This window comes from Triplophysa rosa, linkage group LG10 (genome assembly GCF_024868665.1).
Source record: "Triplophysa rosa linkage group LG10, Trosa_1v2, whole genome shotgun sequence".
NCBI classification, from domain to species: domain Eukaryota; kingdom Metazoa; phylum Chordata; class Actinopteri; order Cypriniformes; family Nemacheilidae; genus Triplophysa; species Triplophysa rosa.
In genome coordinates, this window is record NC_079899.1 from 2953588 (window position 1) to 2981209 (window position 27622).

The 27622-nt window shown below is 40.2% G+C and overlaps 1 protein-coding gene across 6 annotated transcripts in view; it reads left to right on the forward strand.

Moving 5' to 3' along the window:
* Positions 1–27622, forward strand: part of ralgapa2 (Ral GTPase activating protein catalytic subunit alpha 2) — a 109616-nt gene that overhangs the window by 44818 nt on the left and 37176 nt on the right. For 2 of the 6 annotated variants that reach the window (XM_057343297.1, XM_057343302.1), the window contains exons 5-33: positions 342–385; positions 547–727; positions 2053–2168; positions 2273–2411; positions 3638–3840; positions 4278–4508; positions 5824–5997; positions 6075–6209; positions 6394–6542; positions 6636–6747; positions 6852–7089; positions 7858–8031; positions 9372–9506; positions 11176–11289; positions 11379–11467; positions 11543–11633; positions 12301–12477; positions 13032–13151; positions 14361–14554; positions 14642–14740; positions 14821–14976; positions 18421–18549; positions 18631–18759; positions 19166–19224; positions 19388–19496; positions 21017–21127; positions 21210–21278; positions 21427–21564; positions 23336–23519. In XM_057343297.1, the coding sequence (XP_057199280.1) occupies positions 342–385; positions 547–727; positions 2053–2168; positions 2273–2411; positions 3638–3840; positions 4278–4508; positions 5824–5997; positions 6075–6209; positions 6394–6542; positions 6636–6747; positions 6852–7089; positions 7858–8031; positions 9372–9506; positions 11176–11289; positions 11379–11467; positions 11543–11633; positions 12301–12477; positions 13032–13151; positions 14361–14554; positions 14642–14740; positions 14821–14976; positions 18421–18549; positions 18631–18759; positions 19166–19224; positions 19388–19496; positions 21017–21127; positions 21210–21278; positions 21427–21564; positions 23336–23519 (3999 nt within the window). The remainder of the gene's footprint in view (positions 1–341; positions 386–546; positions 728–2052; positions 2169–2272; positions 2412–3637; positions 3841–4277; positions 4509–5823; positions 5998–6074; positions 6210–6393; positions 6543–6635; positions 6748–6851; positions 7090–7857; positions 8032–9371; positions 9507–11175; positions 11290–11378; positions 11468–11542; positions 11634–12300; positions 12478–13031; positions 13152–14360; positions 14555–14641; positions 14741–14820; positions 14977–18420; positions 18550–18630; positions 18760–19165; positions 19225–19387; positions 19497–21016; positions 21128–21209; positions 21279–21426; positions 21565–23335; positions 23520–27622) is intronic. The other 4 variants (XM_057343298.1, XM_057343299.1, XM_057343300.1 and 1 more) reach the window with 4 other exon arrangements.

Here is a 27622-nt window from a genome sequence, read left to right on the forward strand (position 1 = left end):
CACATAGGGTCAGAAATGTTTGGTTTGTTTTATTCCTAAATAAATAAAACCATCATTTAAAAAATGCATTTTGTATTTTCTTTGTGTAATATTACATTTTGTTTGATGATCTGGATCATTTAAGCATGACAAATATGCAAAAAACAAAAAAATCAGGAAGGGGGAAAATACTTTTTCACAGCACTGTATATACTGTATATATATATATGCACTGTATATTATTAACCATGGTCAATATTATTAAACCTTCATTTTAATATCAATATGTTTTTAGGTGTGTCAGAAAGCTGTTGACGTGTGTTGACTGGAAGTTTTCTCACACCGTTGTATTTATTATTCAGGTTCGATTCTCAAAAAGCTTTTGCACACTGGAAACTCATTCAAGGTAGCGTATGCATCCCCAAAGAAATAAATGATTATCTGGTTCACATAAAACCAAAACATTATGATAATGGCATTTGGCTCTGAATCTGATATATGTGTAACCAGATGCAGTGATTTTAAGGTTGTGATGATCTGTGTGTGTGTGTGTGTGTGTGTGTGTAGATCCGCTGCGAGGGCATGCGTCTGTTCCTGCTCTGGCTACAGGCTCTGCAGAACAACTGTGCCGAAGAGCAGCTCCTCATCTTCGCCTGTCTGATCCCAGGATTCCCTGCTGTACCCTCATCCAGAGGACCCTGCACACTGGACACCATCATATACAACCCCTTCTCCAACCCGCCTGATGGTAAAACACACACAACCACACCTTTTTGCGCACAACATGTATCACTTGGCCCACTGAGCGGCCTATGGGTCTGTTAATTCTGAGCGCTGGAGATGAAATGTACTCACGTTCAGATAATGCTTGTACCCTCTTCAACAGAAGCACCTGGACAAATAGGTTAAAGTCAATAATAATGTTCAGCATAGGTACCCAGAAGTACACCTGAAGTACCCAGTCACCCCTTTATTCCTCCCTGTTCACATATTTGCCCTTCTTGCATTTCATCCCCACCCTTTTTATGACCCATCTACTATCTTTGTGCCATGGAATGCAGTTTTTAATGGTGGCCATTAATGCTCTCGTGGCACAAAGACACTTTAAATCTACTATTAGCGCGTTATAATCAAATAGCAGCGCACAGACAGCGTGCTCAGGGATGGAGGTCAGACTCAGTTAAACTCTGAAAGGAAGCCATTTCCCTTGATGTTTCCTCTAGGAATAGATTTTATAGATGCCCTTGAACTGGTAAGGACACGTTCATTTCAAGCACGTTGAATGAGCTTGTGCGGATTTGAAATGGGTGAATTTTTCCTTCTGTTTGCGCCGAGGAGCTTTAATACTTTGTTAGTGAAAGACATATTCACGCCAGAGCATGTGAGCGGAGCTGAGCGGTGAGAATTTCCGCTGCCCCGCTCTACCGCTCCAAGTCGCACCAGACCGCTCCGCTCAATTCCGCTCCCCGCTCACCTACAGTTTCACCCCGCTCCAGTGAAATCGCTCCACGCTCGCTCAAATTTAAAATTCCTCTGCATGCCTAACACCTGCCGTTTTCAACCGAAGCCTTACCCCTCGTTTACACCGCACGCATCTGAGGCACGTTACAGCTCCAACGCGGGTACCAGAACTGATAGCGGTCATTCTAGTCTATGCTTGTGTATACACCAGACACGCCGCGGCACGTTTCAAAAGATCCGCTTCACTAAAGATAGGCGCCTAGTCTATTTTTGGCGAACCGGAGCGAGACAGAGCGATCGCTCCGGCCTTTGGATAAAAACGCACTCCGACTATATTTCGCACGCTCCGCTCCGCTCACATGCTCTGATTCACGCTCAAGGTTTTGCCTTCTTTTTGAGATGTAAAAAACGAAGGGACAAATTTGGGAATAAGGTAGAACGAAGCTTCATAGGTGGCCTGATGTCTGATGTAAAATCTGAAAAGAAATTCCAATGTTGCGCACGTATAGTTGAAAGGTGAAGTTTTATCATTTTAGAATAGAGCTGAATCAAAGCATCGTCTTGTGTTTTATTCAAGACAACCTGTGTGACTTCATGTTTGTGGTTTTGCAGCTAAGATCATAGCAGAAGAGATCACCCCACTGGTGCCTGCTGTTCCTGGAGAGAAAGTGACGGACGACCACATCTGCTCCATCCTCCAGATCATCCTGAAGGTCATGGTTGTCCAGGTGAGATGGAGTTCGGTCTGTCTCTCAGCATCAGCTTAATTGTGAACGTGCATGTTGCTCATAACCGAATTGTCATGACATTTAAACGTCGAATTCTTCCACAGGCCTCCAGCTTGGAGTGGAAAAGCAAAGAGAACCAGGACACAGGCTTCAGGTTTCTGTTCTCGCTCTTCAAGAAGTACTACCTGTCTCACCTGTTCCCCTCCTTCACAAAACACACCAATCTCTACAAACCACAGTTAGGTGGGTTTGACCCCTGCGTACTAAAACTCATTTTACAAGTCAATTATGAATTCAGAATGTATGAATACAAATGTATTTGTGCAAACATTGTGACGTGGGAGCCACTTTAAATTTCAAACCCAAGTGAAGGAAAAAAGAAACGCTCAAATACTTAAAACCTCGACCCTGCATAGCAAGTATGTTATATGTACAAATATTACCCACGAAACCAATCATTTGTCACACAGGTAGATTTGTAGCAATAACCAACAATACATCGTATGGGTCAAAATTATCAATTTTTCTTTTATGCCAAAAATCATTAGGATATTAGCAAAGATCATGGTCCAGAAAGATATGTTGTAAATTTCCTACCGCAGTTATATCAAAACTTTATTTTTGTGAGTGGATGCAGGAAAATCGCCATCAAAAATGGCTGGAAACACGCCTGCAAACTTCACTCGCTGCTGCCCGCTTTTTGGGAATTAAGCATTCAAGTTTGGTATCTATGTAAAGCTTCGAATTTCAGCTTTCGGTTCATCTACTCTACACAACGTCATTACAGCGGTTAGACAATAGAGAGCGTTAAAACAAACCTGTTTCTTCTTAGCAACGTCCTGCTACAGCGCCTCTGATGGACAACTTTAAAGACGATTTTCTGAATATTTCGATTTTTTTCATCCTCATATTCCAGATTTTCAAATAGTTGTATCTCGGCCAAATATTGCTATATCCTGACAAATTTCCAAAAATGGACCCAAATGACTGGTTTTGTGGTCCAGGTTCACAAATATGTAAAAAAGATGTAATATGTGACATTGAGAGAATTTCACAATGACTTTTCAGTTACTACCTCTGTTATTTTTCTCTAATTCACGTCACGGCACCAGGGAACTGCATAGTGCATCTTGGCGCCATCTATTGGATCAAGTTTGCACTCTGTCAAATGAGTCATTGTGACCAAAATTCTGTCTCAAATGCACTAGTGTTTTATTAAAATAAAGGAACAGTGGCAGCCTTGCCAGAGTTTAGCCATCTTTGGTTTATAACATGTGTAACGGCCATTTGGACAGATTTATTGTCTCTACACTTCTGGGAATAAGTGAAAGCTTACTAAATAAATAAAGGGACATAAAGGAGGTGAGAATATCAGCGGCAAGAGACGGCACAACTGTGTTGGAAATCGGTTAGACGAATATTTGACACTGTTGCGACTGGCCATTTAAATGTTATTCTCTGTCTCTCAGATCTTCCCATAAACAGACCAAAGCCTCTTTACGTCCCCGTGACGCGTAACAACGAGAGCACATACTGCACCAGGGACCAGTACCTGGCTCCCCGCGTGGCCTTCATCACGTGGCTCGTGAACTTCTTCCTGGAGAAGAAGTATGTGAACTCAAACACGAGCGCTTCAAAGAATGGAGGAGAGGTGCTTCCTAAACTCATCCAGGTGAGCGGAAACAAGATCATGTAGAACTTAACCACATTGAAACTCTGAAACACTGAGAGATGCCTCTTTAGGTAGTATCCTAACAGAAACAGAGTTTATTTTGTGCACAATTATTTTGAAAAACAATTATTTTGTGCAGTGCTCGAATTGAATCAAGTATTATGGGGGAACCCCAAAAAAAAAATTTTTTTGGGTGGGGGTGGGGGTTAGTCTCGCAATATACAATTTATACAAAATACACAATATATTTGATCACAAAATGCATAACTATATACTATTTCATCTATTTTTATCTGAGTCTATTTTTTACTTCTCATGGGGGGTCCCTAATGCCTTATGGGGGGTCCCGGATCCCCCCAGACCCCCTTCAAATCGAGCACTGATTTTGTGCATCACTGAGAATGACCGAGAAGTGTTGATCTGTGTTGTGTGATCAGACTGTGACTGCGGGCGGCATCAGTCAGGAGAAGAGCTCTGATTCTGAACCCAACGGTCCTGTGGATCAGGACAAGAGTCACTCAAACAGCAGCACGCTGTCCGATCGCAGGGGCAGTAACTCCAGTCTGTGTAGCATTGAGGAGGAACATCGAACCGTCTACGACATGGTGCAGTCCATCCTGCTGTCCACCAGAGACAACGTCAATTTCGTCAACGAGGTCTTCCATCAGGTCAGCACATAAAACATGTATAGCCAATTTAAAATATTAATCGTATATCTTGAAGATTTATTCATGTAAAAATATAATAATAATAATAATATTGAAACGGAGAGTGGTTCTGGACCAGTGTGTACATCTTGGGAAGTGGCCAATATATGTGTGTGTGTGGACATGTTTTTATATGTTAGTGGGGACCTAAACCTGAATGCACACCAGCTCATGGGGACCCGTGTCACTGTGGGGACCAAAATTGACGTCCCCAGGGGCACAAAAGCTTATAAATTGTACAGAATGATAATTTTTGAAAATCTAAAAATGCAAAAAGTTTTCTGTGATCTTTAGGTTTAGGGGTTGGGTTAGGGGATAAAATATACAGTTTGTACAGTATACAACTCATTAAGCCTATGGACTGTCCCCACGGAGATAGTAAACCAGACAAGTGTGTGTGTGTGTGTGTGTGATGTGTATATCCCGGTGGGACCTAAACCTGAAATGCACACCAACACATGGGACTCGTGTCACTGTGGGGACCAAAATTGAGGTCCCATGGGCAAAAAGCTAATAATTGTACAGAACAATATTTTTTAAAATCTAAAAATGCAAAAAGTGTTCTATGATCTTTAGTTTAGGGGTTGGGTTAGGGATAGTGGGATAGAAATACAGTTTGTACAGTATAAAATTAGCCTATGGATGTCCACGGATAGTAACAAGCTGTGTTCTATCGTGTGTAGGCTGTGGATAGTAAACCAGACATGTGTGTGTGTGTGTGTGTGTGTGTGTGTGTATACAGTACATTAGACTGGATGTTTTGCCAGGTTTTCTATACAAACAAAATTGGAACCTGGTTAACTATTCTGTTCTCTGCTGCCACACTGTGGTCAGATTGTGTTATTACAGTGTGATTTAATTTTTTCTGAATTACTAAACAGTAGTAATTTATAAATAATATTTGTATATAATAGTATTATTTATATAATAATCATAATAATAATTGACAATTGTATCCTATAAATATTACATTATTTTTATTCTTAGTATTATTATGCATAGATAAAAAAGTCACTTTCTGAATCACTTCATTGTTTTTCTCATTTTTGTAAGATGCTTTGGCTGAAACACACGAGAAAACAATATTGTAGTATACTTTGATGTGGTGTACTTTAGTAGTTATATAATGCTGTAGTGTAATTACAGTAATATACAGTTTACCGTAGTGAATACGTTTTTTTTTGACGTGAGAAGGGTCCAAATGTAAATGACGCATGTTGGACAGATGAATAAACGTGAACAGTTGTTTGAGCGTGAATGTTTGTGTGTTGTACAGGCATTCCTCCTGCCGTCATGTGAAGCCTCAGCCACCCGTAAGGTGATCAAAGTGTACAGGAAGTGGTTCCTGCAGGAGAAGCCCACTTTCATGCATGAGCCCGAGAACAGCAGCCGGGAGGAAGACGGCGAGGAAGAACACCTCGTCTCTGAGACAGACAGCGCACAGATTCATGTATATTTATACACCAAGACTGTTCATGCTAAAACACTGAAGTGTGTTAACTTACATGTCCTCCATCAATCCTGCAGGCCATCGAGACTCACGGACACAAACGATCGTCCAGCTGGGGGCGCACTTACTCGTTCAGCAGCGCCATCAGCAGAGGCTGTCTGACTGCAGAACAGAACCACAATGTGAAGGCCGGCATTCAGCCCGCCCTGCAGGTGCACAGACAAACATGCGTGCGCACACATATAGACACATATCATTTATATGGACCAAACTTCTGACAATCCACTTAAACTTCAATCGTAATCCCAGCTCACATCACACAGAACAGCAGAAGTTCAATGAGCTCCACATTCATCTGTAAATATGTAGTTTGAGGTCATGTGTGCTGGTTTCCAGGTGTTCCTGACCAACTCTGCTAATGTGTTCCTATTGGAGCCATGTCAGGATGTGCCGAAGCTGATGGAGAACCAGCTGGAGGTGTGCAAAGGAGTGCTCAGCGTGTACCGCCACATCATCATGGAGCAGAACATGGACCGTCAGACCTGGTCAGTCCCGTTTCCACACTCACATCTGCCTTACTGCTTATTCAGAGATTGACTGAGGCGGCGCTGTTAAAAGGCATTGTGGGTAATGTTTAGGGAGCAGTTGCTGCAGGTGTTGCTGAGGATCACGGAAGCGGTGATGAAGAGACCGCAGGAGAGCCAAAGAAAAGATGTGTTCGCCCACAGCCTGGCCAGCATCCTCTTCAAAGTGAGTCACCCATCACTTCATTTATAGTGTTAACCTTCATTTAGTTCTCTTCGTCGATATTGAGGTTTTCACTGTGCGCATACCGTTTGACTTGTTGTTATCAGACGATCTTCGTGGCATGGGTGCGGGCCAACCTGACGGTGTTCATCTCCCGTGAGCTGTGGGACGAGCTGCTGGCTTTGCTGTCGTCTCTCAGCCACTGGGAGGAGCTGGTGTTCGAGTGGGCCAGCATCATGGACTCTCTCACTGCCGTACTGGCACGATACGTCTACGGTCTGGACCTGCACAACCTGCCGCTGGACAAACTCTCAGAGCAGAAGGAAAAGAAGCAGCGCGGCCGGGGTGTGTGTTTAAATGCCGTGTGGAGGGTGATAGAAACAAAAATGTCTTTTTGTTAACATGGTATTTACACGTGTATCTCTGTTTCCATATTCCCTTGAAAGTGCTTAAAGGGGTATTTGTCATATAAATATTTAAAGCTAAAACAAAATGTTCATGTATGTAGAAAATAAACGAATGACTAATTATTTATTGGTTCTTTAATAAATAATGAAAAATGTCATGTAAACTATTTTATTATTTAAAAAATATAAAAAAGTGTTGTGTATATACAGTATATACTGTATATATATATATATTACATTTTTTCATCGATTTTTAGTTAAGAATATATTCATTTACTAACCATCATAACACAACAATATTACATTAATAAAAACTTCGTGAAAATTCGTGAAACTTTCTCTGATATTTGTAAAAGCAATCTCATATATAAAATCAATGATTCTATTTGTTTTTTACTTAAATTCACTATTCTTGAAAAACAGTTCAATCGAAAACATTTTAAAGAGTTGCCTGTAATCTCAAAAAGGCAAAACAACGAAGAGATTCTAGGCCTGCCCTGATTTATCTGTCTGTAACATTTAAATGTTAATCAAACATATTTTGATGCTTTTTTCACTTGTCAAGCCCAAAATTGGTGTACTGATGCAGAAACGTTATATTATATTAATGTAATACTGTATATTATATTAATGTTATAATGTCAACGCAATCATCTCAAATATAGAACGGACAAATGATATCTGTCTCTGACTGTGTGTGTTTCAGGAGTGATGCAGGACTCTCAGAAGTCTTCGGATAGTAGTCGCATGTTCTCTGTGGGCTGGAGGAACTCTGGAGATCAGATGGGAGCTCAGGAGCCCATGAGATTCCGCAGCGCCACAACCACCGGAGCTCCGGCCGTTGAGAAAGCCCGCAACATCGTCCGACAGAAAGCCTCGGGTACGCTCGCTCGGTTTCTTTGTGTCCTTTCAAAGCTTTCCGTTCGCTCTCTCTAGACTCTGAGATGATTGTATCTCTTTATGGTGGAGAGCTTGTTGAGTTTGGAGCAGATGCGTTTGAGACTGAAGGATGCCTCTCACACGGAAACATCCGCGGTCGCGCGAGACACATGAAACGCCGTGGCTTGAAATTCCCTCCTTTCTTTCGCCTAATTGGATTTCTCCCACATTGATCTTCAAACGTTCAGAGAGCCGCCTCATCAAACCGCCTGCTCGTTTCTGATAGTTTAATTAAGAGCGTAATTAATGCTCATTACTATGCATAACTAGGTAAGTCGGAGAAGGCGATGTAATCTGGAAAGAGAAGGCGGTAATTAAAGCGGGAATAATAGAGCCTTCTCTTTCACGGCTCTTCTCCAGACGTGACATGGAGTGGCCAGAAAACACAACGCTAATATTTCGTCTTATCACAGCTGGCAGAGCAAACTTAAAAATAACGCTCTTCGTATTTCCTTCTCGAGTATCAAAAGACGCAGAGGGCCAAATGAGAACTCCTCAAAGAGCGTCTTCTGTTTGACTTATTTATGTTCAAAAACGCTGAGCGTTTGTGGAATTGTAGGAGAGGATCAATGATCTTTTACTTTGTATGGTATTATTAGTGTTCGCCAAGTGACAAGTGTAACTGTTACTGTTTATGTTGGAGGTTTTATTGCATTTATTGAATGTTAAGACGTAACTCCTAAATGAATGTTGCGTTACATTTCTAACCGATCTTGTGAATAACGGAGGAGTCTGAGGCACATCTTCAGGCCGGAGCCCAGTTCCAATAAACGTTTAAGTTATGAAACCCTATATTTCAAAGCTGTCAACTACTCCGAGAACCTTAGCAACCACATAGCAACATGTTGTCAACCTCTCAGAACACTTTAATAACCGCATAGCAAGATGCTGTCAGCCAGTCCAATGCCTTAGCAACGGCATAGCAACACGCTGTCAGCCTCTCGAAACTCTTAGAGGCTGTGTTCACACTAAACACGAACAATCGCGTTCCATACTCTTTATCACTCGCGGGAAAAGTTTGTCATTTTGAGTGAGTGACGTGAAAAACATCACATTTCTGCTGTTGTCAAATAAAGGAAGAAATGATGTGTGATATGTTTGTCTTTGAAAGAAACAAGACTAAATGTTTGTTCAGTCACTGTTTGCTTTTATTCTTCTGCTCTGCTGCGTGGGGATGTATATTTAAGTTTTTGTTTTATGTAAGCTGTAGAATGTAATCGTTTCTGTCTCTGTCTGTACCTTTCAAACTTTTCTCTCCTCTCTGGCTGGTTCTGCGGTCAGCTAAGAGAAGTCAGTCTATCAGCAACTGTGTGCATCTTTGTGAGGCTTTTCCGGCCACTAAGAGCGTGCCCATGCTGCTGCACACTGTCAGCTCTTTCTTACCTGGCATCTCTCACTGCCCTCACAGACTCTCAGGTAACTTCTGTCGCTTTCGTTTCCTCATTTCCATCCTGTCATCTCATCCTCACTGCAAAAAACACTTTTGTGATAGAGTGAGAAAATCTGTCCAAGCGCGTGAATTATTCGGTTTGGACACAGCTGTATTTTAATGAAAGTGTTGGTGGGAAAACACTCTTGCTTTCACGTTTGAAGTGTTATTAAAGCTCATTCTTGTTTCGCTGTTGCTGAACACAATACTATGCCGAAGAGCTTTGATCTCTGTAGATAAAACACCACGTGTGGCTGACGAGTGGTTTTCTACTGTACGCCTTTGCAAACAAATGTTTATCCTGATTTGAATAAGTGTTAAAGTTATTCTTCTGTATAAAAATAAAATGCTGCATTACACATTAATCCCAATTCTTTTGTTCGGGCCAAAGAAATGTCTTGTCTTTTGTGAAGTATATATTGCAGAACATATAATGTAAAATTTACTGTACAGTTTGAAGGTGTGCTGATGATGAACAGAAGTAGGATAATCCCATATTCAGTTTGATATTCATTAAATCATTCAACTGTGCTCTGAATTCAGTTATAGTTATATTTATATATAGTCTTTGAGTCGTCTGTCACCACGTTGTAAGATCTGAGTTACTCCCATTACTGTTCAACGTGCATTTGGGCCGCTTTGGCATTGCGATCGCTTCAATGTACAAAATCTGGTCTTTTTCGCTCCAAAACCCCGTCACTCAGGAGTCATCACATCTCAACGGTAGATTGATTGACAGGTCTCCCTATCCCAGACCCAGACCTGATTGGTTAAACTGAACCAATAAGGACTGTGTTAAAGGGATACTTCACCCAAAAATGACAATTCTGTCACCATTTCCTCACCTTCTAGTTGTTCCAAAGGTGTACACATGTCTTTGGTCTGATGAACACAGAGAAAGATATTTGGAAGAATGCTTATAACCAAACCCCCATTGATTCCCATAGTAGGAAAAAAACGTTTTCATTGTTTTGTTCTGTTGAACACATTTTGAAGAATGTAGGACAGCAAACCGTTCTGAGGCACTTTTGGCCACCATTGTATGCTTAAAACCAAACAGATCTCGATCCCCATTGACTACCATAGTAGGAAAAACTACTATGGTAGTCAATGGGGGTCGAGATTTGTCTGGTTATAAGCATTCTTCCAAATATCTTTCACCGTGTTCATCAGAACAAAGACATGTGTACACCTTTGGAACAACTCGAAGGTGAGGAAATGTTGACAGAATTTTCATTTTGGGCTGAAGTATCCCTTTAAGGAATGATTCTTTATCAAATTTACCGATAAATGGAATTATTCCTCACGAAAATGATATCAGATTATCCTTTGATGTGGATTGATGAAAAACAGCAGCACAGGAGGCATCTCCAGGTTTCCACGGGACAGACCAGCTGTTTGTTTGCTTTGCTGATGTAGCTGCTTTGGTCAGGTTGTACCGGCGACGTGTTGGGAAGCTTTCAGAGCTCAAGAAATGACAACTCAATTCTCCATCAAAGCAAGAGTGATTTCCACCAGCGCTTTCAGAAGTCACTGAACCACAGCAACATATGCGAGCTGCTAAATACACTTCCATCCATTCAGCTGTGATAAATGCGAGCGTTCAGTGTCAGATGATGCAGTGCTGATGGTCTGTCTGTCTGTCTGTCTGTCCAGCAGACGTGGAGGAGTGTCAGCTCTCTGAATGTGAGACAGGAGATGGAGACAGTCCCCTGCCCCGCAGCAGCAGCGCTTCTGACATCACACAACAGATCAACGACACGTTCCCAGGTATCCAATCACGCTCACACAAATCTGGGCAGAAGTAGTTTCACTCGCGTGAATGATGAGTGCTAAATGCTGAATTATGTGAACTACAGGTCAGAAAAGAGAGGAGTCACCACAGACAGGCAGAACGTCCGTGTCAGAGATCAGCTCTGCGGGGAAGAGAGAGAGTGATGCTCCTACGGTCAGTGACATCACCGAGTCACACATCGGTCTCTTGTGAATGACGTCATGACGGAATGTGTGCATCTCTCCTTAGATTTTCATCCGGAGGAGCAGCAGTCCGGCCGATCTGGATTATCCAGCAGAGGGAGCTCCAGCGCTCCTGAAACCTAAACTGCGGGAGAAAAGTAAGCTTAGTTTTAACAAAAGTTTGTCTCGTCTTTGTTGGAAAATGAGGTGTTACATTTAGTGAGGTTTTAATTCATTCATTCAAACTTTTTTTGACTTGTTTTACTGTACTTATGGTCATTTTCACATACATGAATACTAAAAAGTGTGTAAGGAAAAGATGAATAATTTAAAAAGTATACATTTTTATTTTAATTAATAAAATAATACAATTTTAAATAATAATAATAATCAAATAAAAAAATACATTAGTAAAATTGCTCAAAATCTAAACAAAACACGTGATGTGATGTTGACGTTTTTATTCTTAAAGTCCCCCTGAACAAGAAGTTTCCATCATTTTTACTTCCATATTTTGAAGCATTTCCACATGAAATGGAATTTTGAATAGCTTCCGTCTTCCTTTGCGTTTTGATTGCATTGTATTAAAAGCCGTTGCATTTCGAAATGGACTGACAGACTGACAGTTGAAGGGGAGGAGCCGTCTAACTTTAAATGACCCATTCCTTTAAGTTCTAGACTTAAATCCTGAATTGAAAAGAAAAAAACATATTTTCATCTTATTTTTTCAACTACCCAAATTTAGCATGGCATGTATTTTTTTATGATCTGCATCTTTTTTTGTCCCGAGCTGTACACGTGTAACTTTTCTGCGTGTGGTCTCAGGTGAGAGCGTGAGCAGCGAGACGTCTAACGGGTTTCTGAACGACGCAGATGCGGGTCTGCTGTCGTGGAATGCGCTGGAGGAGGAGCCGGACTCCTCCTCTGCTCATGACGTGAGCGTTACCGTGGATACAGAGAGCCAGAGGAGTCTACTTCTGAGCCACACCGACGCTCTCGCAGGTACCCGAAACAACACAATACACACCATACCGCCCGAAGCTCATGTGATCAAGCATCACTTCTGTGATCGCAAAGTCACGTGACCTCCTGTCCCTCAGCCTCTGCGTTGTGTGTAAAGTTTGCTTGTTGATATTACTCAACGCCCTGCCACGTGGGATGTGTCGATGACATCAGCACTCATGTGATCAAACATTAAAGGAATATTCAGGGTTTATGAACAGTACTCTTTCGGTTAAATGTTACCTAAGCCGTCATAAGACCGGTGTGATTATAATATTTTAAAATATTACAGTTGTTTTATTTGTTATATTTAATTACCCCAAAAGAGATTTTGACTCTTCTGCATCCACCACTAATACACTGACTACGGATAAATGACAGATGCCATCGATGTCGGTTATATGTAAACCTGGAGCATTCCTTTGAATCATTCGTTTGAGGTTATCATGATCCGCCTCATGTGTCTGTTGGTGACTGTGTTTGTGATTTTTGTGATCTCACCACCCCGCCCCATCCATCACCGTGTTGTGTTATGTGTGTTGTATCATGTGTAGGGTCAAATTGTGCGGCCCCTCCTCACTGTCCCCCAGTGTCCCCAGCTCTTCTCCTGCCTCACGGCTGCTGTGAGGGCCCTCAGCTCCTGGAGGATGCCATGAACATGCCTGACCTTCTGGGTATAGCACTCATCCTCTCTACCTCCCTCAAACTCATCTTTACCCACTCTACCTTCATTCTTCAAACCACGCGTCACGGTCTGCCTTCACGTTTGCTGTTTCACGGAGAAATGAGCAACAGAGTGTGTCTTGTTTCTTAGGATAACTTAACATGTTGTCTAGTTTGAGAGGGTTTTTTTTAGCCAAAATGAGTTTAGAACTTCTGTTCTGTCCTCGTAGAGATTTCTATGTTTTTATGTTTAAAGAGTAACTATTACAATGTCCTTAAAATGACATTTCATGCCGTCAGCTGCCAAGCCGAAAGTGAACGAATAACAAAGTTATTGGCTTGGGAAAAACTCTGAATCATCGAGTCATCTGTCATTCTAATTTCAGTTCCGGTCAGATTTGCATCACTCCGTGTAATGGCCGCCTATGTTACATTTGCGGCGTTGCACGCGGTAGACCAATCACAGCAGACTAGACCATCTGACCAATCAGATCAGAGTAGGCTGACAGAAAGGAGGGGATTAGACAGATGAATCGCCGAAAGAATCAGTCAAGAAGTAAAGTAATAATAACTGCCTATTATTAGAAATGAAAGTGTTTTTACACAGTGTATAATGTACGTAAACTTGTTGTTGGACGCTCCATGAACTAAAGTGAAATTACTCTTTAAATAATTTATTAATTCATTTTTCTGACGTTTATATTCAAAACCTTTCATTAGAACTTGCTCTCTCTGAAATGGTTTCTGCATTTCTGACTGACTTGTAGAGTGCAGGACGGGATTATAAATGCACTTTTGACCGGTACAAAAAAAAACATTTCTACAAAACAACATTACCACGAAATGAATGCGGTAGAGCAGTGTTTTTTGGGGATTTGTTGTGGTTCAGACGAATGTTCAGCACGGTCAAGGATTAATAGAGACCCGGTGAGGTTTTTCCTGACTCATCTGACTTCTGCTTAATTCATCTCAAAGAGATCGTCAGCCCGACGTTTAAACATCCCAGAGTTCCTCTTGTTGTGACCTCTACACCTTCGGAGAGTATGATTTCTTCAAGCCATACTTATCGTTCTCGAGAGGAAAGATTTCCGCCCCTCTAGTGAGCGAGTTAGTGGACAGACGTGTAGTTTGTTGAAGTGTAATTCGTTTCCAACAGAGAAGCAAAAACTGAAGGGAAACTTATTTGAGCATCGATATGTTCTGTGTGCTCTTCATTCCAGACAGCAGCGAGTTTCTGGCGGAAGACATCAGCATCATCGCAGGTGGCAGTTTGACCGGATGGCACGCCGACTCCGCCTTCGTCCTCTGGAGGCGAACCCTGGGGATTCTGGGCGACGTTAACAGCATCCGCTGTGCCCGTATCCACGCCAAGGTCTTCAGTTACCTCTATGAGCTCTGGCACAAGCTGGCCAAGGTGGGTCACCATCAGACCCTGGAGAACCTTACATACGGTCACCTTGTAATCCATGAGATTCATATCTTGATGTTTCTGATGTATCAGATCAGAGATAACCTCGGGATCAGAGTGGACACAGAGACAGCCACGGCCAGACCGTTGTTCATCCCTCCTCTGCGCATGCTGGCCTCCTGGCTCTTTAAGGTAACGTGCAAGAAAACATATTTTTTTTACTAAATCGAGTTGTTGAGGATGTGACGGTTGACTGTAATGTGTTCACTCAGGCTACAATGCTGCCGTCAGAGTTCAAGCCTGGGAAGCTGCACGCGTATAAACTCATCTGTGAGATGATGACCAAACATCAGGACGTGCTGCCCAACAGTGACTTCCTGGTGCATCTCTACCACGTCATGCACAAGGGCTTCACCAGCGACGATCAGGTACCATTCGTCATGCACTATATAAAGGGCTATTCTGGCTCAAATTCACTGACTGTATACTGTCTCTTACTAAAGGAAATATATATGGGTCAGTGACGTATAAGGAGGTTCGTCATGCCTATTTAAAAGATATAATAATATATATATATGTATATATATTGCTGTTATTTCAACATTAAGAATGCGGTGTACACACATGTACACATGCCATAGCCTTAAAAATGTCATGTGGTGTGTAAAATTAATTCATTTAATTGACATGCTTAAAATTTGTTGTTTAGAAACGAAGTTTTTGCATTTGTTTGAGTTTTGGTAAGTAATCATCTCATATGTTTGTTCTATAATTTTGTCTTCTTAAATGAACAAAATGAACAAACTTATTTTTCTGAAAACTGATTTGTTTTAAAAGTACTATTCACTTAAGCATAATGTATCAGAGATTCATATTTCAGCCACAAAATGACAGATTTTATTTTGAATCAAATACAATTATTGATATTATCGGTCACACCACATAAGTGGTCGTTATATGTCATTGACCCATCTACATTAAATAAATAAATAACGATCGCCTAAATGACACAGTTTAAAGGGACAGTTCACCCAAAAATCTAAATTCATCATTGATTCACTTTCATGTGGTTCAAAATCTGTACACGACTCTTTCTTCTGTAGGACACAAAAGAAGATATTTTGAGAAATGTCTCAGTGGTTTCGTGTTCATACAATGGAAGTCAATGGGGTTCAATGTGGTTGGGTCACCAACATTATTCGAAATATCTTTGTTTGTGTTCTGCTGAAGAAGAAAAAGTCATAACGTTCTGGAATGACATGAGAAATTGATGAAGGAATTTTCATTTTTGGTGGAGTTATCTTGTGCATTGAATAAAAACATATTAAAAGAGTTTTACTCTCAGTTTATGAGTTGTCTGAGACTTTTTCCTTTTGTTGTAAAGAGGAATCAGTTCGACCTGGGATCAGTCTGGAGTGTAATGTCACACTCACAATTTGCATTGATAACATGCATGGATGTTTCATGTACTGTACAGTTTTCAAGTCTTCAAAAATAGAATTAGAGGAAAAGAATGCTTTTAGAACAAACATTTTTGTATCTGCTCTGTCAAAAATGTAAAGCTATACTGTATATGAATTCAGTAATATTTAATAATGTTTTGTGTGTGGACTGTTTTTTCTGTACATGGGTCCTGCAGTGTCCTAGACAGCCAAAATGTTACATTTAACATTACATCATATAAAATAGCATAAGAAAGATTTATCTTTATGTTAGGTTTTTTTCTACATTTTTGCCATCACACCACAAATTTGGATATTAGTCTGTCAACTACCCACGTATTGTTTGGTACAAGCAATCCACCCCTTATATCATGTACGCCATCAACATATAATGGATCGTCACCTAGCAGCCTATTTATTAAATCTCAGTGTTATATTCACTGCCCGTACACATACGTTAAATAATAATGACGTACTGCTGGTATTGTCAATAACTGTAATATTAATAACCGTGATTGATATTGTGTTAATACTCCGCTACATATCTTATTGTCATAAATAATCCAGCGTCAGTATTTGGTTGACACACCAATTTAGTATGTTGTGATAGCATTATAATTTCAATAGACATGGCGATATATTGTTATTGTGAAATATTTTGGCCACGATAATTGCGTAGTGAAAATCTGAAATTGTGACAGCCCTACTGTATACCACACCCAGATATTCCTGCCATTGGATGCTTTTAGGGTATAATTGTCTTATTTCTGTGTGATGTCTGACCACTAGATGGTGCCGCAGTCATTTTTATCATGTGATGAAGCATTTGACAACTGTCTGTTCTGTGTGAGATGCTTCAATCTTTGTTGATCATCAGATGAATAATGTAATTGTGACTAAGAGGCGTGTGTGTGTGTACATTTAGTGCCTGTTAAAAGATTGTTTTTATACTTCTGCGTATAGCAAAAGTTGGTTCTTCACAGAATAGTTCATTGGAACTACGTTTCCTGAAATAGAACAAAGTGTTAACACTTATAAAAATCTTCATCCAACTGAATTCATGACATCTCTTTAAGCTCTTTGTCTGGATGGGTGTATTGAAATCACACTCCCAGCTTTTGTGTTTTTTGCTCTAGTTTTATAAAGTGGCTAAAGCGTTTATGTGAATCTGGAGATTGGACAGTGACAGAGGTTTATGGAATGGGAGAGACAGTAAAAGTGCTTTGGGCACCATTGTGGATGCTTTAAGTGTCTAGATAATGATCCCGTTGTGTTAGTGTCCCAGCTGACTTCATTTCTCACTCACTTCAACTGCTCAAATGGAGCTCAGATGTTTTCTGTGCGTTTTAGCTTTGACTTGATGGAGTCGGTACAGCTGAGCTTAACTCGGGTTATGTGACGGGTCTGAACAGACGATACACGCTCCCGGCAGACCGCAAAAACGACGCGAATTGGGATAGATTTGAGCGGCAATTTGAAATAATGTGTTGAATAAGAAAGTATGGAGGAGTCGTGCAGGGTGTTTCTGATGATACAGTAGATAGAAACTCACAGGCATCAATGGTCATTCTGCTGTCAAGAAGATCATTCAAAAACTATAGGTTTAACAATACTTGTGATAAAAATAAATTTTCGCTGCATTTTTTTTTTTTGCAGTGTCATTTCAGACAATGATTCATTGTTATGTTATTATGTATTTTAGTTTTACTAAAGAAGTTTATTTACACATTATTGTATTCTCTGTGTGCTGGTTTACTTTAGCGTGCGCTGTGAAATGTTGAGTCTGTAGTTAATGATCAAGCCGTTCTTTGTGGCGCGCTATAGGAACAGGTAAGTCAACAAATAAGACCAGTGCCAACAGGTGTCGGACATGCCAGCTGCGCTGACCATCCACACACTGATCTTGACCTCTGCCGTGTTTAGAGTCACAGATCTAAGAGGGTGAGCCACATGTACAGTCTTACGCTCGTCTGTACGGCATTTTCTTCACAATTCAGACTGTTAAACACACACACCGCAGATTTAGATTGGGCCGTCTGTATTTACCGCTGCATAATAGACCCGCTTTGCGCAATTGCCGCTTCCTCCGACATGCTCATTTTGGGTAATCACGGTGCAGTTTGGTGGCGCTTAATTACCGCTGGTTGCTAAGCATTGCAAAGGTCAGTTATGGCAGAATGAGGGTAAAATGTCCCTGCAGATGCGCCGCTTCCTCCAATTTCACATCTCCCTCTCAGCAGGACCCTTTTTGTGCGCCTGGATTGCCTACGGTACAGGGCTTTTTTTGACAGTGTTTACAAAAGATTCAATTAAGGAAAATGTGGCAGGTACAGAGCAGCCATGTTTGTTTGTTTGTACACATGGCTCAGGAAGCTGACAGGGTTACGTCATGTTTTACACTGTTATCTGCGCTGTCACCTTTTTCTTTAGGATGTGTTGAACACAATGATCAGATGGTGCTCGCCGCGCTTTTTCTTCCTGGGCCTGCCGGGCTTCACCATGCTCGTGGGAGTCTTCATCACCGCCGCCGCCCGCGTCCTCAACACGGACTCCTTTGAGGTACCTGCAGCTAGCTTTAAATCAGAGCCGTTCACCCCTCACTGAAGCACACGGCCTTACGTTGATGCGTTCTCTGAACAGGCGCCACGGATCGAGGCTCAGACGGTTTTGGGGTCTCTGGTGTGCTTTCCCAACCTGTATTGCCAGATCCCCTCTTTGCAGTCTCTTCCGGGATCTGAGGACATCATGGTCGGCAATGAAGACATGAAGGTATATCATTTTCGCTAGAAGTTACGTGAACCCAAACCCAAACCTGCTTGACATACTTTTTTTGAATTTAAAGGCAAGAGTGGAGTTGCCATCGCGACTATAACAGTAACGGTACAGAGGACTGATATCGTTGTGATCGCTTTCAGAGTGATTTTATTTCCAGCTAAACTAATGACAGCCAATCAGAATTCCTTCACATTTAAAGGGCTTGTGTATTTAACACGTGAAACTGCAGTGCTAAAGCGTAACAAATTCGTAACGTAACGTTCTCGTCCGTTGTCGTGGATGCAAATATAGTTATCGCTGTGTTTTTTAGTCTTGGTTAGAAATCTTACACCCTTCATCTTTCTTTATGTCTTAGAGTTGTTGTCAGGTGTTGTTTATTATGGATTTGATCTGTCTTTAGGACTATCTTGTGAACATCCTTTTGAAGACTGCCCGCAATGAGTCGTGTGAAGGAGCCAGGTACAATCAAACCATCCTTTACCCATCGTCCCCTTGCTTCATTTACATTATTAAAGAATCTATTCATGGTTTATTCAGTGATCCCTTTCAAGAACAACACTCAATCTGACTATCTCTGTCTGTCTGATGATGTATTTTTTTATTTTTTTTTACCGTGGTTCAGGTGTATAGCTATCTGCAGTCTGGGGCTGTGGGTGTGTGAGGAGCTGGTACAACCCGAAACTCATCATCAGGTGAAAGACGCCATCAACGTCCTGGGTGTCACTTTAAAGGTGAGTTCAATTCATCTGCTCTCCACTTTTGTACTTCTCCACTACGTTATATTCTTCTTAGCAAGGTTTCATTTATTATCCTTATTTAAAAGAATAGTTCACCCAAAAATGAAAACTCTTTTCTTCAGTTAAACACAAACAAATAGTCTTATTTTAAAGTCTCATCATGCTATAAATTTGCCAAAATACTGTTCATAAATATACATTACTGATACATTTTTCTGAAACAGAAAGTCATTTCAAACCTTTCTCAGATGACATTTCCCAATTTGAGCATTCACTTTCCTTTCCTCGTGGAACAGTTATAACGTCCTGTACAAGTTGACACAGCAGGTCAAGACCAAATAAAGCTCACTGAGATCCCATCTGTAAGCGCAGATGCTGTTTACCTCTGTTTACCAGAGCAAGAGAGGATTGTGGGTAAAGCACTATTGAAAGTGTCCATGAATCTATGCGTGGATGTGTTTCACGGCATCTGTCTTTTACAATAAACACCTGTTGAACAGAAATAAAGGATGAGAAACAGAAGTTACACCAAAGATAGCATATATTTACAGATGTATGATGGCTCAGGTCCATCTACCCTAAAGCAGTATTCAGTCATGTACGATATTATTAACATTTGAGTATTTCAGATTTATTTCAGTTTTTAAATTAATATTTTGAATTCGCTTTTATTTACTTATTTATTAATTGGGGAGGGGGGGTAAATGTACATTTTATTAGAATTTTTAGCAAATGTGCATATTTTAATATTGCTATATAGGTTTTTCAGCTTTTTATTTTCAGTTTGTACTATTAGTGACTCATATTAAACTTCTTTCAGTTTATTGCTAAGGCAACATTTCTTATTTCTTTTAAATTACGTTATTACCAGAAAAGTTTGAATGGTTTTTGTGAAACTATAATAAGCCTGATTACGTTGCATTTTATTTTATTGTTTCGCCCTGATTTTAATGATTTTTTTACTTGGCCATCAAGTTTCTTAAAGACTGTGCCAGTAGGCCAGTTTCGTGATTCTCAGTCTCTGCGGTCTCTGATTTATGCTCATGGCATTAACGCCTATACATTTCTGCAATGCCATCCATGAATTAATGATTCAGTTTGAAACGTCATGATTTACCAAAGCTTTTTAGGTGCATTTATTTTGTTCACTTGTTTACCCAAAAGCCAAAGATAATCGTTTCCAAACTAAAATACCCCAAAATAAGTCCGTTAAATAACAATAATTGAATTGACTCTGTCGCTCGGTCCTTCTGAAACCTCATATGTCCAAATTTGCAGTTTTTCAGGAAATGGAAAAAAAACACTGAACTTTTTTAATGATTGCACACTGTGTTTTTAATACTTGCATAAAGCACTTTTGAATACTTTTATTGGTTAGATATTTGCAAAACCCAGCGACAAACATAAAGGGTGACGTATAATAATGATCTGTGGCAAAAGAAAATCACGAAATGTGTAGACATGAGGTTTCAGTCCTCCTCTGAGCTCTGATTCGATGCGTTTTTCTCTTTCAGTTTGGAAATAAGGTGGTGGCCAGTGTGGCCTGTGACATCTTTCAGCTGCTGATCTCTCATTGGCAGCATTTACAGAGACTGGAGTCATCCCTTCCCAAAAGAATTATAGAGGTATGAAGCCTTCTGGAAAACACTTCTGATGTCAAATAACATGGTGATCCCTCCTCAATCTCACGCTTATCTTGTTTTTTAGATATTTGTAGCAACCATTGCATTTCTTCTGCCCAGTGCCGAGCACTCAACAGTCGAGGCGGATAAAAAGGTAAAGCTGTGAGTCCAACTCTGTTTGTGTGCCACACGCCGTACTTCATTTGCCGCACGTTCCTCTCTTTGTCGCTTTGCCGGTTTATTGATTCTTTTCTAGTGGTGTTATGAGTGTGCTGAATGAACGCTTTCTTCATGTGCTGTAGTTAATGGTGTCTCTACTGCTGTGCCTGCTGGACTGGTGCATGGCCGTACCCCTCTCCATCCTCCTGGAGCCCATCACTATGCCCGTGCTGGACGACCCCGCCTCGCAGAAAGCCCCTCTGCTCGACTACATTTACAGGGTGGGTACAGCGAGAGAGAGAGGTCGCGTGCACAGGTCACCATCCACCGCAATAGAAATGTTAAAGCACACGCGTGTGATATTCTTCTGTTTAAAATGCACTTGTCTCGTCGCAGGGAGAGGCGGCTCATATTTAGTCATCAGACACTAATGAGAGGGCACAAAGGGGCAGAGAATAAATGAGATATTAGTCCCTGGCTGTTGTGCAGATGCAGACAGACCCGGACCTTTGTGCAGATGTCATGCTCCCAGCAAAAAAATGGCCAAATTATTTAAATGCCCCATTGTGGGATTGATAAGATGGCCAATGAATGGCGAACGGCAGAATTCGGTTCATCGTCATATGAGAGAAAATGCACCTGCTGCAAAGGGTAGAAGGGAAGAATAAATGTTCTTTGTTTTCCTCCGCACTCGTTTGACTGTTAATCATTTTCCTCTAGTTATTATACGCTCAGCAGGATTACTTTAATCTCCCATTTGTCAGAGCTGAGTGGTGTCTTAACGCGAGCACATGTATGTAACCCAGGGCGGTACTTGTGCGTCTCAAGGCCTGAAGCTGCTCAAATATTAATTTGTGTTAACTGTCCTTTAGGGTCGTGGACTCATGATTTTATTTATAGACATTTTTATAGACAATTTAAAATCAGTATTCATGACAGTTGAACTAATGCGCGAGTACTTTAAAGTGACATCAATGTAATTGCTCATTAAATGTTCATTTAACAAAAAGTTTTGCTTTAATAAATGAATAAACTGAATTGAAAATCTAATTATAAAATATAGCAAATATTTTGATTATTGTTTGGTATGGTGTAGAAATGAATCGACATGAAGGAAGAAGTATTGATGTGGTATAAAGTCATCCATTTGGCGCAGTTTAACAATTAGAATGTAGCACAAATGAATCTTGCTTCATCTACTAAAACAATTAGTTGTGTAGTATGCCATTGGTTACTGATTTACATTGAGAGGTCATCCATCACAACCTTGAATGACCCATGTCTCTAAAACATCGGCAATTTGCATTTGAACCAGATGGCACTATACGGCTCAAGGGTGGTGATTACGCTGGAAATGATTGTATTTTAAGGTATTTTTACATGGATTTCATGTTTATTTAGCTTACAGGGTGGTTGTTTGCATGCGAGTGTGCAATGTTTGAGAATGAGCCAAGGGATAAAGTCTTAATTAAATCAAACAGAGCAAACCTGTTCAGGCAGTATGATAAACTATGCTGGACTGTGTCTTATCATCTTCAGCCAATCGAGTCATGGCCATCTGTTTTTGCACATCGATACACTCCCATATCACACGAGAAATAGATTATTAGCCCATAAAGGCCCTCTCACTGGGTTTGCTGGCTTAGCGTTGTAAATATCGTCCCATCTCCATATGGTGACCCTGTAGCGCTCAACCACACCGTATGGGGGGTGTGACAACGTTTCAGTGTATTACAGATTTTTTTAATTCATCTCGGTGTTTTGCCAAAAAAAGAAATCTTTATGGCTGGAGTCCACTATTTAATGCATGTCGTAGGCTTTCAAGTCGTTTAAATAACCTTTGAAGAATGTCAGTAGTGCTTCTACATCCAAGAAAGCTGTTTATTATTAAATACATCGTTTTTAGCTTGTGATCTCACCTTTGCTGTGAAGGTGTTCCTCAGAGTTTTGTATTAGGCCCTATGCAGCTTCTTAGTCGTTGTGTAATTTCTAAGCATATGTTATACATTAGAATATGAATTTACTGTTTCTCTGCTCTCTCCGCTGTCTCAGGTGCTCCACACTTGTGTATCAGGGTCTAACCTCCACACTCAACAGAGTCACTACGTCCTCAGTCTCGCCGATCTGTCCACAGATTACGAGCCTTTCCTTGCTCTAGGCCAAGTCAAGAGCTTTGAACCAACACCTGTACACAATGCCATGGGAGACTTTGGAAATCTGCTTACTGTGGCTGAAGGTAAGGACAGGCGATAGTGTGAACATAATGAGCATAATTGTTCATATTTAAAGGTTGTCTGTAGTACCTTTGTGTAGTATTTGGGTGAAAATCACAAAACATCGAGACAATAATCCTGTTTTAGTTCTGAAATGATTTCACAGTGCGATTCCTAACAGGGCCAAGCTGATTTATCTTTACGTACAGTATATACACATATGCACATGAAATCTGACGTGGACATTTTCTTTGTGATCTTCATAAAACACCTTTGTGCGTTACATGATATAATTATTATTTGTTTGGAATATTTTTGCCACATCAAGACAAAATACTCAGGGTATTTATATTTACAAAACGTATTACAGCGGCTTTCAGGGTTTCATCCTTAATTGCGAAACTGCTGCATCCCCGTAGAAACAACAAAGAAAAAGACCAAAAAAGGGACATTTTTAATCTGTCCCTTAAATTTTGACTGAGCTCTGTTGAATCATATTAGAGCAAATGTAGCACAATGTGAAATGAAATAGAATTTTAAAGAGGTGTGCATTAGTTCCCTGATCCACTCAAAGCAAGCCCATTTATGCCAATTATTAAAGAAATGATTTTTCCTCCTCCAACCTTGCTTTATCCATTAGGCAATATTTCTCTTCTGTGTTCTCTACCTTGGCATGTCATCAAATGTCATGTGTTTTTGGTGTTCTCGGGCTGTGGGTGGGAATGGGGGGTGGGGGGGCAGTGCTTTCTTTCAACTGCCTTTTATGACAGTACATTTATATCTGCGGTGGAGAGGAAGAGAAAGAATGCTGGCTTTTGCAACGCAAACATCTCGGTCCATTGACATGCCTTTTATATCTCGGCGAAGGAAAAAACAAAGAAGCCCAGCCAAAGAGCAACTCGCGAGCAATATTCCACTACCTAGCTCATATTGATTAGCTCACTTCAAAGCTCCATGCATCCCTAATGTAACTTGCTCGTCTTTCCAAAGAGCTTTTTCCACTTTGATGAGGATGATAGTATTGATAGCACTGTCACAATGTGAGCACTTTGGCTTTTTTCCCCCTCTCCTCGCTCTCTCATCTTAATCTTAATATCCACTAATGACAACACTAGATTTCTCACTTGGAGAGATGTTCAGCCTTCGGAGGTCTTTAGTTCGTGCGCTGTTTGTCGAGCCCCATTCACTCATGGCTAAAGGTGTGATGCTCATTAGTGCAGCTCTTTCAGTCGGGTGTTAAGAGACTGAATAGATATGTTCCGTACAGACTACTGGATGGTGCTAAAAGGCAGATTACAATATGTACAGGGTAATGCACAGTCAGTCCGTTATTAGTGAAACAAATTTGTTATATTGCACTATCCAGATTATTACACGACTAATAAAATATTGATTTAAAGCTGCAATCCGTAACTTTTGCCTCTCTGTCGCCATCTATGTTTAAAACATCAGGGCTCGACTTAAAGGACTGTCCGATGGCCCGGGGCCAGCATGGGAGATCCTCGGGCCAGTTGAGAGCACTGTAACTTGCCCGATCGGGCCAGTGCTGTATCGCCATGGAAAATATCATTTGTATGTTTTAAGACTTGCCTATTACAATATTCCCAAGAAGATGCAAAAGAGGACTGGATTCGGTTCTCACGTGTTGTTTGAGATATGTGCGCGGCCGGAATGCCGCATCAGACAACGGGCAAAATACTGAATTGAGTTCTCTTTCACATCTTCTTACTCTTAATCTGACATATCGACACAAAATTATGCCAAAATGCCAATATTACCAAGTATCCTTGTAAAATGTAATCAATTATGTCTTACGGGAACAAAACGCATGTGGAAACAAATCGCACGTATTACATTATATTAGATCCGTGCATCTCTTAAAGGGGCAGCAGCATAATAAACATCTCAATTTTGTTCATCAAAGAACAAAGACAAAAACACTCACTGCTCTTCGCTGATTAAATTATAACTTTATTCATTTCATTCATTTATTTATTTATATAGCACATTTAAAACAACTGATGTTGACCAAAGTGCTTTCCAATAAACAGCATATAAAGTAACAAAAAACAAACATTTTAAGACAACATAATACACAGACAACATGACAAGCAGTGAGATATAAGACAGATCAGATATAGGTTATCTCACACCAAATACCCGGGTAAGTAATTGTCCTTTTAAGAGAGCTTTAAAATGATCTAAATATGTACAGCATCTGATTTCCAGTGGCAGATCGTTCCAGAGAAGAGGTGTGGCTACCAAAAAGGCATGGTCCCCTTTGAACTTTAAACAGGATTTTGGGACTTTTAATAAAAGTTTGTGCGATGACCTCAGTGGCCGTGACGTGGATTAAAGCTGGATCATGTCAGAAATATATTCAGGTGCTAGGCCATGCAAAGCTTTAAAAACATACACTAAAATCTTAAATTGAACTTTAAAATTAACAGGCAACCAGTGCAAGGAGGCTAACATCGGGGAAACGCTGACCTGTTTCTTGGTCCCAGTCAACAATCTAGTTGCTGCTTTTTGTAATCCTTGAAGACGGTTCATGAGAACAGCAGGAATTCCCAAGTACAAAGAGTTACAATAATCCAGTCTTTACATAATAAAAGCATGTATAACACGCTTCAAATCCTCAAATGACAAAAAATGTTTTATTTTTGCAATATTTCTTAAATGGAAATATCCCGCCTTAACCACAGAGTTTACTTGCTTATCAAATTTAAGCTCAGAGTCAAAGACCACTCCCAAGTTTCTAACTTGCTTGTGCAGATTTGAGGCAATAACACCTAGATCAGATAACGCGTGTACAGACATTGTGATAGAACCAAATATTAGGCATTCTGCTTTAGTTTCATTTAAATGTAAAAAGTTCTGAGCCATCCATAGTTTAATCTCGCGATAGCAGGTCAGTAGATCACCTAACTCATCATCATCACCTACTTTCAGTGGAAGATAAAGCTGTGCATCATCTGCATAAAAATGGTATGGAATATTGAATTTACGACAGATAAACCAGAGTGGAATCATATATAAGGAAAATAAGATGGGCCTCAGAATTGATCCCTGGGGAACCCCACAACAGGAAGCTGCGGAGTCAGAAAAATAAATAACCCAGCTGAACTACAGAACTTCTGTTTTTTTAAGTAAGCACAGAACCATTTAAGAGCATTTCCTCGAATGCCTCAGAGTTGACTTAGTCGATTTAAAAGAATATTGTGATCAATCATATCGAAAGCTGCCGTAAGGTCGAGGAGAATCAAAATAGCTCCCTTTCCTGAATCAGCGGTAAGCATTAAGTGATTATGTACTTTTAAAAGGGCAGTCTCTGTAACATAGTAAGGTTAAATCAATATTATATTTAATACAGTGAAGACTATGAAGTATTTACACTATTTAATTTCTGTACCTGATAACTACTATTATTAGATAAACCTTAAACGTCTGAAATGCACTGATTATTTGTATGTTTTATGTTATTACATTTATATGTGCTATTACACATACTTTTATTACTTGATCTTATTTTATTACTCACTGATTAGTTGTCTTCAACAAGATTTGAAATGTTGAGTTATAGGCTAATAGTTTTTATGGGATCATACCCTTATTTATTAAGATTACATAGGTAATAAAAAAACTAGATATTATTTAATACATTTTGTGATGGGGACAGTAAAAATTGGAATCACTTGCCCGACCGAAAAAATCCTTAGCGTTGAGCCCTGAACGTAAAATTGAAATTACACTTTAAGTTCTTATCTTTACGTTGGTTGAAGATGATACCAAACGGACAATTCCTGCGATATCAAACTTGAAGTCTCCAATTATAAATTATTGTAAGCCTACTTGTGTAAGAAAAGAAGATTTGTTATTGTACATGCGTAATAACTGTAACGGGTGGACATGTAACTTAAATGTCACTTATGAAATAAAAAATCTGCACACCCCCAAAAAGGTAACAAACAAAAAAACATATTCAGAAAGAAAGAAAACCATTAATTCTTGAAATAATAAACTGTTTTTTTTTGTAATTATTAAAGCATTAGTTTTCCTAAAAGTAAGCATTTGCTGTTAATTTTCTCACACCCATGCTATCCACAATGTAGGTGACACTGTTTCT